The sequence below is a fragment of the Aphidius gifuensis genome, linkage group LG2, assembly GCF_014905175.1.
Source record: "Aphidius gifuensis isolate YNYX2018 linkage group LG2, ASM1490517v1, whole genome shotgun sequence".
NCBI lineage: Eukaryota > Metazoa > Arthropoda > Insecta > Hymenoptera > Braconidae > Aphidius > Aphidius gifuensis.
The window spans coordinates 29,960,473-29,974,243 of NC_057789.1; the positions used below are offsets into that span (position 1 = coordinate 29,960,473).

Consider the following 13,771-nt stretch of genomic DNA (forward strand, 5'->3'; position numbering starts at 1 on the left):
TGCGTGTTTAATTAAGTGATTTATATTTTTTTGTTTTTTTTTTTTTTAATTAATTAATATAAATAAAATATATTTTTAATGGGTTAATTGTTTGGCGTGGTACCAGAAGACAAAAGATGAAAATACTATTTTTTTTTTTTTCTTTCTATTTTGTTTATGCACATAATTTTTTTTTTTTTTTTTTTTTTGTGCGTTAAAATTAATTGTATTTAAAAGTGATTTTTTAATTTTTTTTTTTCAAGTCAATTGTTGACTTTATAACGATCATATTTTTTTTATTTCTTAATTAAATTATTAATTATTATCGGCGTATTTTAAATTTCAATTTGAAAATATATTTTTTATTTTTCCTTATCTCTTTCAAATTCGCACTTTGATTTTTCTTTTTTTTTTTTTTTTTATTTATACAATATTATTGTAAGTATAATTCAACTGTTTTTTTAGTTTATTTTTTTTAAAAAAACAAATGAAACATAAAACAATTGTGTATATGTGAACATGTGCAAAAAATTTATTGATAAAAATTATCTTAAAAAAATCATTTGTTTTTAAGCTCAAGAGTAAATTAATGATTGATTAAATAATTTCTATGAATAATTATTATTGTTAATTAATTAATTAAAAATATGACTAGTATCAGTATTAAATGAACACCACGATATTAAATTATTAATCATATCTAAAGCTGATAGACTCAAACGCATTATTAAATTTAATTATCGTATAAAATACAAACTCACATTTAAATAATTCATTAATAAAATTAAATTCGATTGAGGCAGATAATAATCGCACGATATGTTGCTGACTAAAAATAATACTGTTTTTTTTTCTTCTTATTTTTAAAACCATACAACACAACAACAACAAACAAACAAACAAACAAACAAACAAACAAACACACTCAAAATTAAATAATATTCACTTGTTACACTTGTTAAATACTGTTGTTGATTAAATTAATTAATCAAGAGACACTGTCTGTAATCAGCTGCAAAATTTACATAGCGATAATACACTTTATACAAAATTTGTCTCATCAATCAATTGGTTTATATTTAATTTTATTTATTTAATTTTTACTATATTTATTAATTTAATAACTAGGCAAATGTATATGGATCGACTGTTTTACTTGAACATGGTTGTACATCATCAGGTTGATGTTGTTGTTGTTGTTGTTGTTGATGTTGTTGTTTTTGTCGTAGTCCAGACCATCTTGATGCTTCTAATAATGATGCTCTAAGATTTTCAGCACGTGCTGGATCAGTATTACCAGTTTCTAATTCCCAGGCTCTAACTGTTTCAGCAACATAATTTTGTAAATCACTATTTGTACTTGTTCTTGATGTTTTTTCTTGTTGTTGTTTAACAACTGTACTTGTTTTTCTTGATTGTGGTCTTTCAATTGTTTTTAATGATAATTTTTGTGGTACTTTTCTTGTTGAAGCATCAACTAATTTTCTTCCAGCAATACCATTACCATTTGTAACATTTGTTATATCATCACGTTTTTTTCTTCTTTTTTTATGTTCAATATCAACATTATCATCACGTTGTATTGTTATTTGTGTTTCATCATCATCTTGAATTGGTAAAAAGTGTTCTCTTGCTGATGCCCAATGATCTTTTTTATTAATTGGTTTATATTTATTAATATTACCATTACCTTTTAGCTTTTTATTTGTATTATCATCATCGTCATCATCATCATCATGTTGATTACGTTTTTTTTTAGAATTTTTAACAACCCATGATGATGTTGATGATGATGATTTTTTATTATTTTTATCTTTAGTTGTTAAGCCAGATGATGATGAATTTCCAACTGGTTTATAAAGTTGATTTTTTGAATTATTTAATGATTTACGTGATTTAAATATTATTTCATCACGTCCATGTAGCCATGATAATAAAAATGATATCAAGGCACATGATAAAGCAAGACCAGCTGCTGCTGTTAATTGTGAACGTATTCTACGTGGTACCCAACCAATTCCACTATATTCCCATATTGATAAACCTAATAAACTACAACTGGCAATATATGATACACCAATTCCACTAAAAATCCAAAAATTCTAAAAAAAATACAAAAATAATCCAATTAATAATTAATATTAATTAATTTATATAATAATCAACAAAAATATACTTACTAATTTTGGCCAATTTAATGGTAGCATATAGACAACATGTGAAATATCAAGAAATAATAATAAAGTTGTTATTAGTAGACAAAATACAGCAACAAATATCATAAATCTTAATCTTCCAACAAGAGGTAACATAAATAAACTGACATTTGTTGTACCAGAACTGCAAAGTGTTGCTAAACATGCTATTGATGTTATCTATATTGGAAATGAAATGAAATAAAATATATTATCAATATATATAGTTAATTGTCAATTGATTTATTTACTTACAAGTAAAAGTAATCTAACAAAACCAGTTGATGTTTTAAGATGTGTTTGTATATCACAATAAAGAACAAAATGTGTTGCTCTAGACCAAGACATACCATGTGATGAACCATGTCTATTATCATGACCATAATGACCATGATAATTTGCATGTGAATCCCATGAATGTACTGTTGAGTGGACACCTGGTGAATCCAACTCTGATGAATGGGAGCTTATAGCTCCCCCTGTTCTGCTACCTGCTGTTTAACATTTATGTTTATTTATTTATTTGTTTTTATAATTAGCTTATATTTATTTATTTATTTACCAATTTCGAAGTCTTGTATATCTTCTGGTCGTGAATATGCTGTTGGTGGTGGATCAAGATCTCTTATTTCTTCCAATAATAATACTTCGATTTCGTCTGCTGCGTACAAATCCGAGACGGAACGAAGATGATTCCGCGATTCGCTCATCACTTGGGGACTTGATAATTTATATTTATTATTTTTTCTTTCTCTTTTTTTTACTTTTTTTAAATTGGCTTTTTATTTATTTTATTTATTTTATTATTTATAAATAATAATAATAATAATTCCATAATATTGTTATTTATTTTTTTTCTTTTTTTTTTTTTGATATCATTGATAGTGATTGATTTAATTTTCATCAAATTGGCCATACAATTTCTGTAAATTATATATTAATTATTAATTATTTATTATTTATCATCCATTATTAATACATCTGTCACATTGTCTAGTTCATGTGCTTGTACCAATTGTTATACATGAATTTTTTGATATAAAAAAAAATATATTTTAAAATGTAAATTATTAATTTATTATTTACCTTTATTGAGTCTCATTATTTGTATGTCATTTGGTTGTTTATTTAACAATAATGTAATAATTATTTAAATCACATAAATTTTGAGATTATCGCATTACTTTATTATAATATTATACATTTTTTTTTTCTATTTTATTATATACCTATATTTTTTTTTGTCTCTCAATATATAATTTTCATGGCGAATTCTCAATTATCATTGTGATATATATGTTTTTTTATATTTTCACAATTTTCCTGTAAAGAGGGCACTGAAATTTAATCCAGTTTTTTTTATTGTTATATTTCAGTGAAAGAGGGTAGTTCATTGGAATTCTATAAAGTACATATTACACAAATATAAAATAGGGGATGAATCACGTGACAAAAATTCATGTTATTGATTTGTTAAATTTTAAGGGAGTTTTGTCTAGGGTCTCTGTATTTTATTTACTAAATTCAAAAATGTGTTGTTGATGTTTGACCACGTCAATGTCATCATCATCATCATTCATCATCATCTTGATGAATCTAGATGACAGAAATTTGTTAAATATAAAAATAAAATAAAACATATTTAATATTTTATTTATAAAAATTATAAAAAATAAAGTCTTGGATACTTAGATGAAAACAATATGTTTATGATAATTTAAATAAAATAATTATCAAGCTGATTGAGCAATTATTTAATTTGAAAAAATAAAATATCATTATTCATGGAAATTTATGCAAAATTAATTATTAAATTTGTTGTTTGTTAACTCGACGAGAATAAATTATATATTGATCCTGAAAATATTGTACGTGTATATAAAAAAAATATACAACATAAAAAACAAATGGTACACCAACATTGCCGCCTCTAAAGTCCAAACCCCACCATCATGCGCATCATCAGTTGCGTCACAGTGACACCACAAGTTTGCCAATATTCTCTCCTTGCTCACTTTCATACTCACAATATAATTAAATCTTATTTCACTCAAAAAAAAAAAAATATTACAACACAAGATAAATAAGATGAAAAATATATTAAAATTTAAAAATAAATTATCTATATTAAATAATATAAAAAATTCAAATGACAAATAAAAGCTAAATCTATTTTATTACATATAATAAAATAATAAAAAAACAGTGACGTAGATATTGAGCTAGTACATGAAAAAAAAAAAAAAAAAAATATCAGCAGCTGCTAGATTTTGTGTTTTGACAAATAGATTTAAAGAGAAAGAAAAAAACAATTAATTTTAAATTAAAGAAGAAAAATAAAACAGCATCAATATCATTGACCCAGTTAATAAAAAACAATATGAAATGTTGTTGTTAAATAATAAATAATAAATGAGGTAAATAATTTAAACATTTGTTGATACTGTAGTAGCTATTTAAATAATGCATGTAATAAGGTCAACCTGATAAGCTCTAAAAAATAATAAAATATTTACTTTTTTTTTAGATAACTTGATTTGCATTTGTGGTGGCAGTAATAACAGCTAAATAAATAAATTTAATTCACAAATAAAAAAACAATGCCTTTACCAAGTATATTAAAGAAAGCAAGTAGCTATATTCTTGGTGATTGTGCTAATGACAATCGAAAAACTCAATATCACGATGGTGAAACATTATTTTGTAAAAATAATGTTTGTGTACATCCACCAAGTTTAATAAGACAACACTGTGATGTTATTCATCATCCAGGATACATGACAATAACATGTAGACTTGAAAAATCAACAAATCAACCAAATTTACATTTAAGCTGGATACCAAATACAACACTACACAAACATCCAACAACACTTGAAAATAATTTATTATTTAAAAAATCATGTAATGTAAATGCAGATGATACTGATAATCATAATCATAATCAAAAAGATAAAATATTTATTGAAGAAGGTAAAAATGATAATGATGAACGTATTGATGTTTGTCTTGAAGTCAAAGAACCAGTTAATTGGCAAGATTGTGAAAAAATATGTTCAAGTTCACGTGAATTATTTATAAATGACGATGATGATGATAATGATAATGTAAAAATTAAAAAATTAAATGATGATAAAGATAAAAAATTAGTGATAAATAGCAATGATGATCAAGGTATTATGATTAATATGAATAGATTAAGATCAGAATCAATTGATTCATCAAAAAGTGCAATTATAACTGATAATGAAATAATAAATTTACAAAAAACACGTAGTCTGTCAGTGTCATCATGTAGTCCATCAATTGGTGATCCAGATTTTCCATCATGGATGAAATCACCTGAATTATTAGCATTACAACATAATTTAACATTTCCTGAAAGTACAACAGCATCACCAGTTACAATAAGACGTACAAATCATCGTTGTCGTAGATTTTCAGTTGATCTTGGATCAATGAAATCAGTTAGATTATTTTTTAGTGATACAGATTGTACAAGTGGACAACTTGTCATAGCAAGTCCAGAAAGTCAATATAAAATATTTCATTTACATTTTGGTGGTCTTGATAAATTAGCATCAATTTTACATCAATGGCATCAGCTATTATTTCCACGACAAATTAATAATATTGATAATACAGATAATACAAGTTTACCATATCGTCATTTTATGGTATGTCGTCCAGAAATATCAAGAAATGAATTACATCCAGAAGAGGGACAAGTACCAATGATAACATCATTACTATGGAAAGATTTATTAAATGAAAAAGGACAAATTGAAGATGATTTAACACTGAGAAAAGGTATATTTTTTAGTGGTTGTGATCCAAGTTTGAGAAAATTAATTTGGCCATTTTTGCTACATTGTTATTCATATCAAAGTACATATGATGATCGTCAACAAATTGATAAAATACGTTATCAAGAATATCAAGAAATACAACAACAAAGAATCAACATGAATCCAGAAGATAAAGAATATTTTTGGCGTCATGTTGTTTGTATTGTTGAAAAAGATGTTGTTAGAACTGATCGTGCAAATCCATATTATGCTGGTGATAATAATCCAAATATAAATATTATGAAAAATATATTGTTAAATTATGCTGTATATAATTCACGTATTGGTTATTCACAAGGTATGTCTGATTTGTTGTCACCATTATTGGCTGAGTTGAATTGTGAAATTGATGCATTTTGGTGTTTTGCTGGTTTAATGCAACGTTCAATAACAGTATGTACACCAACAGACACTGATATGGATAGAAATTTATGTTATTTACGTGAATTAATAAAAATAATGATACCAAACTTTTATCAACATCTTGATAATCATACTGATGCATTGGAGTTATTATTTTGTCATCGTTGGATATTGCTGTGTTTAAAAAGAGAATTTCCAACAGATATTGCATTGGCAATGTGGCAATCATGTTGGGTTAATTATTTAACTGATTATTTTCATTTATTTTTGTGTTTATCAATAATGTGTATTTATGCTGATGATGTTATTGCACAAAATTTAAGAACAGATGAAATGTTATTGCATTTTAGTTCATTGGCAATGTATATGGATGGTAATGTTGTGTTGAGAAAGGCACGAGGTTTGCTGTATCAATTTCGTCAACTTGATAGATTACCATGTACACTTGCTGGTCTTTGTCGTCAGTGTGGTCCTGGTATGTGGGACAGTAGTCATAATCCAGTCATTGAATGCCATGGACATGAACAATTGACTTGTCCAAATGCTGAGAATTATAATAATTTAAAATATTAAATAATTTCATTCACATCATCATCATCTTCATGTTGCTTTTTTTATTTTTTAAACACATTCATTTATTATCAATTGCCATTTTTAATATCTATAGATAAATACACCAAAAGACTGATGACAATTTTTACCAATTACAACAAAAAAAAAAAAAAAAAAAAAAGAAGCACACATCAATCAATCAAGTTTCATTTTTATTAATTTGTTTTGTTTATCCACGTGCACGTGATTAGTCAATTTTTTCATTAAATAATACCTAATTGTTCTTAAATTAATATTGTAAACTTGAATTATATATGTTTGTTGGGGTATTAAATATGCTCAATGATTTAAAGAAAAAAAAAAAATTATATTGTACTTATCTTTGGCACTAGTCTCTAAAGAATATGAAAGTCTATTTAGAAATTTAAGTATATAAATTATTTCACCTTTTGTTTCGATATGTAAATTAATAAATAAAATATATTTAAAAAATCATTTATTGTTGTTTATTATTTAACGACAAACTCTGCATCTTTCTGTTGACAATTAAAATTTTCAAAAGCGAATTAGAAAAACAACAACAACAATTTCTTCATCGAAAAAAATAAATCAAACAGCAAGAATGTCATCACCACAACCAAGTGCTGCGAAAAGCAGTAAAATAAAATTTAAAAATTAATTAATTTTAAATATTATGGTTTTTAAATAAACAAGACAATTTAATTTTCTTTTTTTTTTTTTTTTTTTAATTTCATTTTCACAATGTTTCCGTTCAGTCGGGGTGTCATACAATGTCTAGATAAAAAATGACATGTTGGTAATTTCTAGTGTATATTATCATTATTTATTTTATTATAAAAAAAAAAAAGAAAAAATTTTTTCATAATGGTATTGAATATTAGCAAACAATAAGTCATATGAGGCTTTGTTGTTTTACAACACCCTCAAATAATGACACTCTTTTAAACGAGTGTGTCATTGTTTATTATTTATTTATTAATGTTTTTTTTTTTTTTTTCTTTTTTTGTTTCATTACTATTATTGTTTTGTTTTTTTTTTTTTTTCAATTTAAATATAAACTTGAATGTATTAAGGAATGTAAACCCCGTGGATGAAGTATCTTCAACTCCTCAGTTTATTTTAGCCATTACAAGCTTAATGGAACGTTTCCGAAGATAAATATAAAAAAAAAAAAAAAAATATATATATTTAAAGGATAAAAGGGAGGAGGAGGAGAGAATAATGATTTTATCAATGATAAAAACATTTATAGAGAGTGTGTGTGTGTGTGTGACAACAACATGAAAACACAAACAAAAAAAAAAAAAATAAAAATGATGGTAGTATTTTGTTTTTGTTTTTTTTTGCCTGAATGTTGATGATAGGAATGGATAAATAATGACAGGAAAAGGTTGGGAAAAGAGAGGAGGAGGAAAAAAAAATTTAAAATAGTATGGGAATGGTGGTGGTATTTATCAAAAAAAGATGTTGTTATTTGGAAGTTGTTGTTGTTGTTGATGTTGATGATTAATTTAGAAACACTTCCTGTGTACAATTGATGGACCAGATTCATCATATTCTTGCTTGGAAATCCACATTTGTTGGAAGGTTGATAATGATGCAAGAATTGAACCACCAATCCATACGGAGTATTTTCTTTCTGGTGGTGCAATAATTTTAATCTTCATTGTTGATGGTGCAAGTGCTGTTATTTCTTTTTGCATTCTATCAGCAATACCTGGATACATTGTGGTACCACCAGATAATACAGTATTGGCATACAAATCTTTACGAATATCAACATCACATTTCATAATTGAATTGTATGTTGTTTCATGAATACCACATGCTTCCATACCAAGGAATGATGGTTGGAATAATGCTTCTGGACAACGGAATCTTTCATTACCAATTGTAATAACTTGTCCATCAGGAAGTTCATAACTTTTTTCAAGACTTGATGATGATGCTGCTGTTGCCATTTCTTGTTCAAAATCAAGTGCAACATAACAAAGTTTTTCTTTAATATCACGTACAATTTCACGTTCAGCTGTTGTTGTAAATGAATAACCACGTTCAGTTAAAATTTTCATGAGGTAATCAGTTAAATCACGTCCAGCCAAATCAAGACGAAGAATAGCATGTGGTAATGCATAACCTTCATAAATTGGTACAGTATGTGATACACCATCACCAGAATCTAATACAATACCAGTTGTACGACCAGATGCATACAATGAAAGTACAGCTTGAATAGCAACATACATAGCTGGTGTATTAAATGTTTCAAACATAATTTGAGTCATTTTTTCACGATTTGCTTTTGGATTTAATGGTGCTTCAGTTAAAAGAACTGGATGTTCTTCTGGTGCAACACGAAGTTCATTGTAAAATGTATGATGCCAAATTTTTTCCATGTCATCCCAATTTGTAACAATACCATGTTCAATTGGATATTTCAATGTTAAAATACCTCTTTTACTTTGGGCTTCATCACCAACATATGAATCTTTTTGGCCCATACCAACCATGACACCTTGATGACGTGGTCTTCCAACAATTGATGGAAATACAGCACGTGGTGCATCATCACCAGCAAAACCGGCTTTACACATACCGGATCCATTGTCAACGACGAGTGCAGCTACTTCTTCGTCACACATTTTGTATTTGTTTTATCTGTAAACAAAAAAAAAAAAAAAAACAAAAACATTAATATGATATTTAATTATTATATTTTTATTTACATGTAATTTATAATTGGACACTTTTAAAGAGCTTATGCCACGTGAAGTCACAACACTTCAAAATGGCCACCACCACCAACACCACTACTCAATAAAATCATCATCATCATTTTTTTTTTTTCTCTTCATCATCGACCCACCCACAATTTAATTTATTCATCACACAATTTTAATTTTTATCTTTTTATAAAATATATATTTAATCACATATTTATAAATTGACAGTTGATTTTACAATTGAAAAATGAAAAAAAAAAAAAAGAGTCGCCACGTTGATAGAACCGCACCCAGCCCCGCCCAGCCCCGGTCAAAGCGCCATCCACTCAACGCCAATATATATTTTAATTTACATAATTTAAATAAAACACAAATATATATTTATTAAATTAAATATAAAAACACAATAATATAAACTCGCGTAAATAATATATCCAATGCACAAATTATAAAATATAAAATGCCAAAATAAATCCATCAACACAATTTAAAAAAAAAAATAAAATAATTTAAATAAATTAAAATAAATAAACACAAAAAAAACTTACTTAATTAATATTTTTTAAATTTAAAAAAATTGAGTAAAAAGCCGATATGGGCAATATAGTTATGTCACTGTGCAACAATAAGTACACACAATGTTTCAAGTCTTGTTAAAGTCCAAGAATGGAATGTGGTTCTGGCAACCGGCTTGGGAGTCTATATACGTTCTCACCCCTCTACCATAATTCCCACCATGACGACAAAATATCGGCCAATAAGGGCAAGCCACCCTCGCCCAATCCAGTCTTTCTTTACCATATAAGGCAGTCTACCATTTCCCCTCGTCTTTCACCCCCGCGTATAGAAACTGATAGCGATAAGCCCTCTCTCTCTCTTTTTTCACAAACAGTGTGTATCATCACTGTACACACACCAATAAACTTGAAAGCGTCATCCTGATTATTGTCTACATACAGTCATTAAAATTTCCAAAAAAAAAAAAAAAAAAAAAAAATATGGAAAACTTGAAAACATTACCGCCCCTAATCCGGCTTATTTATTTTTTTTGTTTTGTGTAAATATATTATGATTTATGATTAATTTTAAGAAAAAAAAAAAACCATCGAACTTTTTGACATATTTTTTTCGTCGGTTTTTCGGAGAAAATCACGCGTTGTTTCTCTTTTTTTTTTTCACTTTGTTATTATTATTATTTTGTGTCTTCCGGTTTTGGCGTCTGTCATGCATTTTAAAATACAACAAAAATGATTAAATTTACAATAAATAAATATGCTAATATTAGACGCCAATGATGTAATTATATAAATGATTTTTTTTTTTTTAAATTTTTCAAGGTCATAAAAACAAGATTACAATTCAAATTCCAAATAACTAAACACACGGATACACACAGAGAGAGAAGAAGAGACACGAAAATTGTCGGCGACAACCTGTTTGATGATGCTCCGTTAAATAATTAATAATTATTTATAAAATATTTGAATTGAGTTATTAAAATTAATTGAATATATTTATATTTTCTATTTTAATGTTTAATTAAAAATAATTTTAACAAAAAATACAGATAAAATTCTATGAATTGAACAACGCCCAAAGAGAAGCGGCGTCATAAAAAAAAAAAGAAAAAAAAAAACCAATATGTTTAAATTGATAAGACACACTTGAGATTATTATTATTATTGCTATTGATGAAATACCTTATTGAATAAATGATAATTGTCTTACCTTTTATTAGTCAATAAAAATAATATTGATATTAATGTAAAAATGTGTATAAAATTATTTGGATAAGCTTGATGTCGCCTTGTGAACAATATAAAGGACGATACGAGACTCAGACGAGGAACTGAGAATAAAATCTGCCAAAGCCAAAAAGCGTGTATGAGAGAGAAAAAAATTGAGCCATTCCATTGTGGGTATGGTAGGTAGCCATACTCCGTTATACCCCATTCATGCCGGCCGGGAAAAAAAAAATTAAAACTAATAATTTAATTTAATTAACAATTAAACCATTTAATTTGCCAATATTTATCAAAAAAAATTGACATTATTACAAGGAACATGAGGTATATTTTTTCATATTTATTTGATAATTTTAATCATTGATAAGAGACGTTGAATGATAAGAATTTGAAAGAAAATAAAATAAAATAACCAGAAATGTTGAAGAGAGAGAGAGAGATGATGATGATTCCCCTTCTCTGTTGGCTTTCTCCTGACACCCCTCATCATGTTTGCAGAACACAAGCAAAGAGAGAATGGACTCATCCATTTTCATATATATATACATATATATATTGTTGTGTGTGCGCTTGTGCCACGCCGGCCACGTTTCTCACCGCGGCTCTTGCCATATATGGGCATAAAACGTGAACGCCAATGTGATTGGTCGAACAACCGGCACCCGGCAATATTCACCAAATGCTGCTTTAAACTGTACGCAAAACCGTCGTTGGCATATATTTATATATACGTGTGTGTATGTGTCATAGTATAGTAGTAGTGGCGGTGATGATGATGATGACTTTGTGTGTCATACACATTACACACAGCACACTGTCTCGATTCTCAAGCTGACTAATCATTTCAGACTCCCATGCTTATTATTATTATTAATTTTTTTTTATTTAACAATTATTGCTTCTTAATTTTAAACACACATTTTATGCATATCCTTTTTATTTCCCCTTTTTTTTTATTTTTTTGTTAGCTGGCAAAAATACATGGACATGTTATTTTGCTCCAAATCAAAATTGGAGTAATTTAATTTTGTCATTTTTATTTTTTTTTTTCTGTTGAAATATCTTTGGGACTTTGTTTATTTTTTTTTTTATTTTTTTTTGGACGATTACATTGAGACTTAAAATAGTCCCAAGGACGAGGACGTGTCTTCCAACATCTTTTATCATTGCTAATATTTTATTTTATTTTTCATTTTTTTTTTTTTGTTCAATGTCTATTTAATAATAATAAATTATCATTGACGTTTAAAAGTTTCATGTTGATTATTTTATTTTTAAATTCTTTTGTCCATTGTTCAGTATTGTAGATAAAAATAACGAAAAAAAAAAAAAAAAAAAAATATCACAGATTAGACAACTACTAAATGATAAACAAAAATGAAAAAAAAAATAAAAAAAAAATTTCCAATGATAAGAATTTATAAAAATACTAAAAATAATAATTTATTTTTTTTTTTTCGTTTAAATTACCTTTTATGGAATTTTTTAAAAACAACAATTAATACTGATATAAAAAATAAAAATAATTTAAATTTAAACTTTATATGGTATTGTTTAAAAAAAATAATAAATTAATTTTTGATTTTTATGCTGGTTTTTGACTGCATCCTGTAAAAATATCATGATAATATTGCAACAACTCCCCCTCACCCTGTGTGCTTATGTTGATGATACAGTGCTCTAGTATTGATTATCAAGAGAGACAGAATAATATTATATTGAGATAGCTAAAGAGAAAATCCAGCAAGAGTTCGTGGACCTGACAACGACAACGCATAGTAACCTAGACCACGCATATATGCATCAACTTTTTACATCATTAGAATAACAGACACGCCCTGAATTTAATCATCATCATCATCACCATCATGAACTTGAATTTAGTCATCGTTTTCACTTTCTTTCAAGTAAATACATTTTGAATTTGATGATAAAATATTATTTTATCTGCAAAAAACAACAACAACTTTCCAACAGGAATAAAATAAAATGAAAAAAATCAGATTGAGTCAGTTGATGATGATGACTAATCAAGTCTAGAATCTCTATTTAAAATATGAAAATAGATTAATTTAAATTTAGTGTATATATTTGTGATAATAATAAAGATAATGATGATGTTGATGATGGTGATGTGATTATGCCAATGGCATCAACCACGAGGCCTTATGCAAGGCCAGGAACTCCTTGATCAAATCCTTATTTGGCAACTCAAGGCCAAGGCTTACACCGTGTACAACTATATACTATATATACTATAAATATAATAATAATATATTATTATGTACACCTGGAGACACTGGGTTTTCAGAACACCAGACAATTTGTCTCCAATATAATATATG

At 26.8% G+C, this 13,771-nt stretch overlaps 3 protein-coding genes across 5 annotated transcripts; 1 reads left to right on the top strand and 2 right to left on the bottom strand.

Annotated features, from left to right (window-relative positions):
* Positions 1 to 6: 6 nt before the first annotated feature.
* On the bottom strand, positions 7 to 3,097 carry LOC122850266. 2 transcript variants are annotated; one of them, XM_044149397.1, is made up of 4 exons: positions 2,737 to 2,952; positions 2,430 to 2,668; positions 2,160 to 2,354; positions 7 to 2,081 (listed from the first exon to the last, which is right to left on the bottom strand). In XM_044149397.1, the coding sequence occupies exons 1-4, from the start codon at positions 2,882 to 2,884 to the stop codon at positions 1,104 to 1,106; spliced, it is 1,560 nt and encodes a 519-aa protein (XP_044005332.1). In that variant the 5' UTR covers positions 2,885 to 2,952; the 3' UTR covers positions 7 to 1,103. The 2 variants fall into 2 exon arrangements, with proteins under 2 accessions (XP_044005332.1, XP_044005333.1); XM_044149398.1 differs by having other exon boundaries at positions 41 to 2,081; positions 2,430 to 2,665; positions 2,737 to 3,097.
* A 1,057-nt stretch (positions 3,098 to 4,154) lies between these two features.
* Positions 4,155 to 7,838, top strand: LOC122850244 (TBC1 domain family member 16). Its single transcript, XM_044149362.1, has 2 exons — positions 4,155 to 4,591; positions 4,702 to 7,838. The coding sequence occupies exon 2, from the start codon at positions 4,775 to 4,777 to the stop codon at positions 6,956 to 6,958; it is 2,184 nt and encodes a 727-aa protein (XP_044005297.1). The 5' UTR covers positions 4,155 to 4,591; positions 4,702 to 4,774; the 3' UTR covers positions 6,959 to 7,838.
* LOC122850281 (actin-5C) lies at positions 7,724 to 11,568 on the bottom strand. Of its 2 annotated transcripts, none has more exons than XM_044149429.1 (2): positions 11,410 to 11,568; positions 7,724 to 9,616 (listed from the first exon to the last, which is right to left on the bottom strand). In XM_044149429.1, exon 2 carries the CDS (start codon positions 9,598 to 9,600, stop codon positions 8,470 to 8,472), a length of 1,131 nt encoding a protein of 376 aa, XP_044005364.1. In that variant the 5' UTR covers positions 9,601 to 9,616; positions 11,410 to 11,568; the 3' UTR covers positions 7,724 to 8,469. The 2 variants fall into 2 exon arrangements, with proteins under 2 accessions (XP_044005364.1, XP_044005363.1); XM_044149428.1 differs by lacking the exon at positions 11,410 to 11,568 and adding an exon at positions 10,230 to 10,620.
* Positions 11,569 to 13,771: the final 2,203 nt, after the last annotated feature.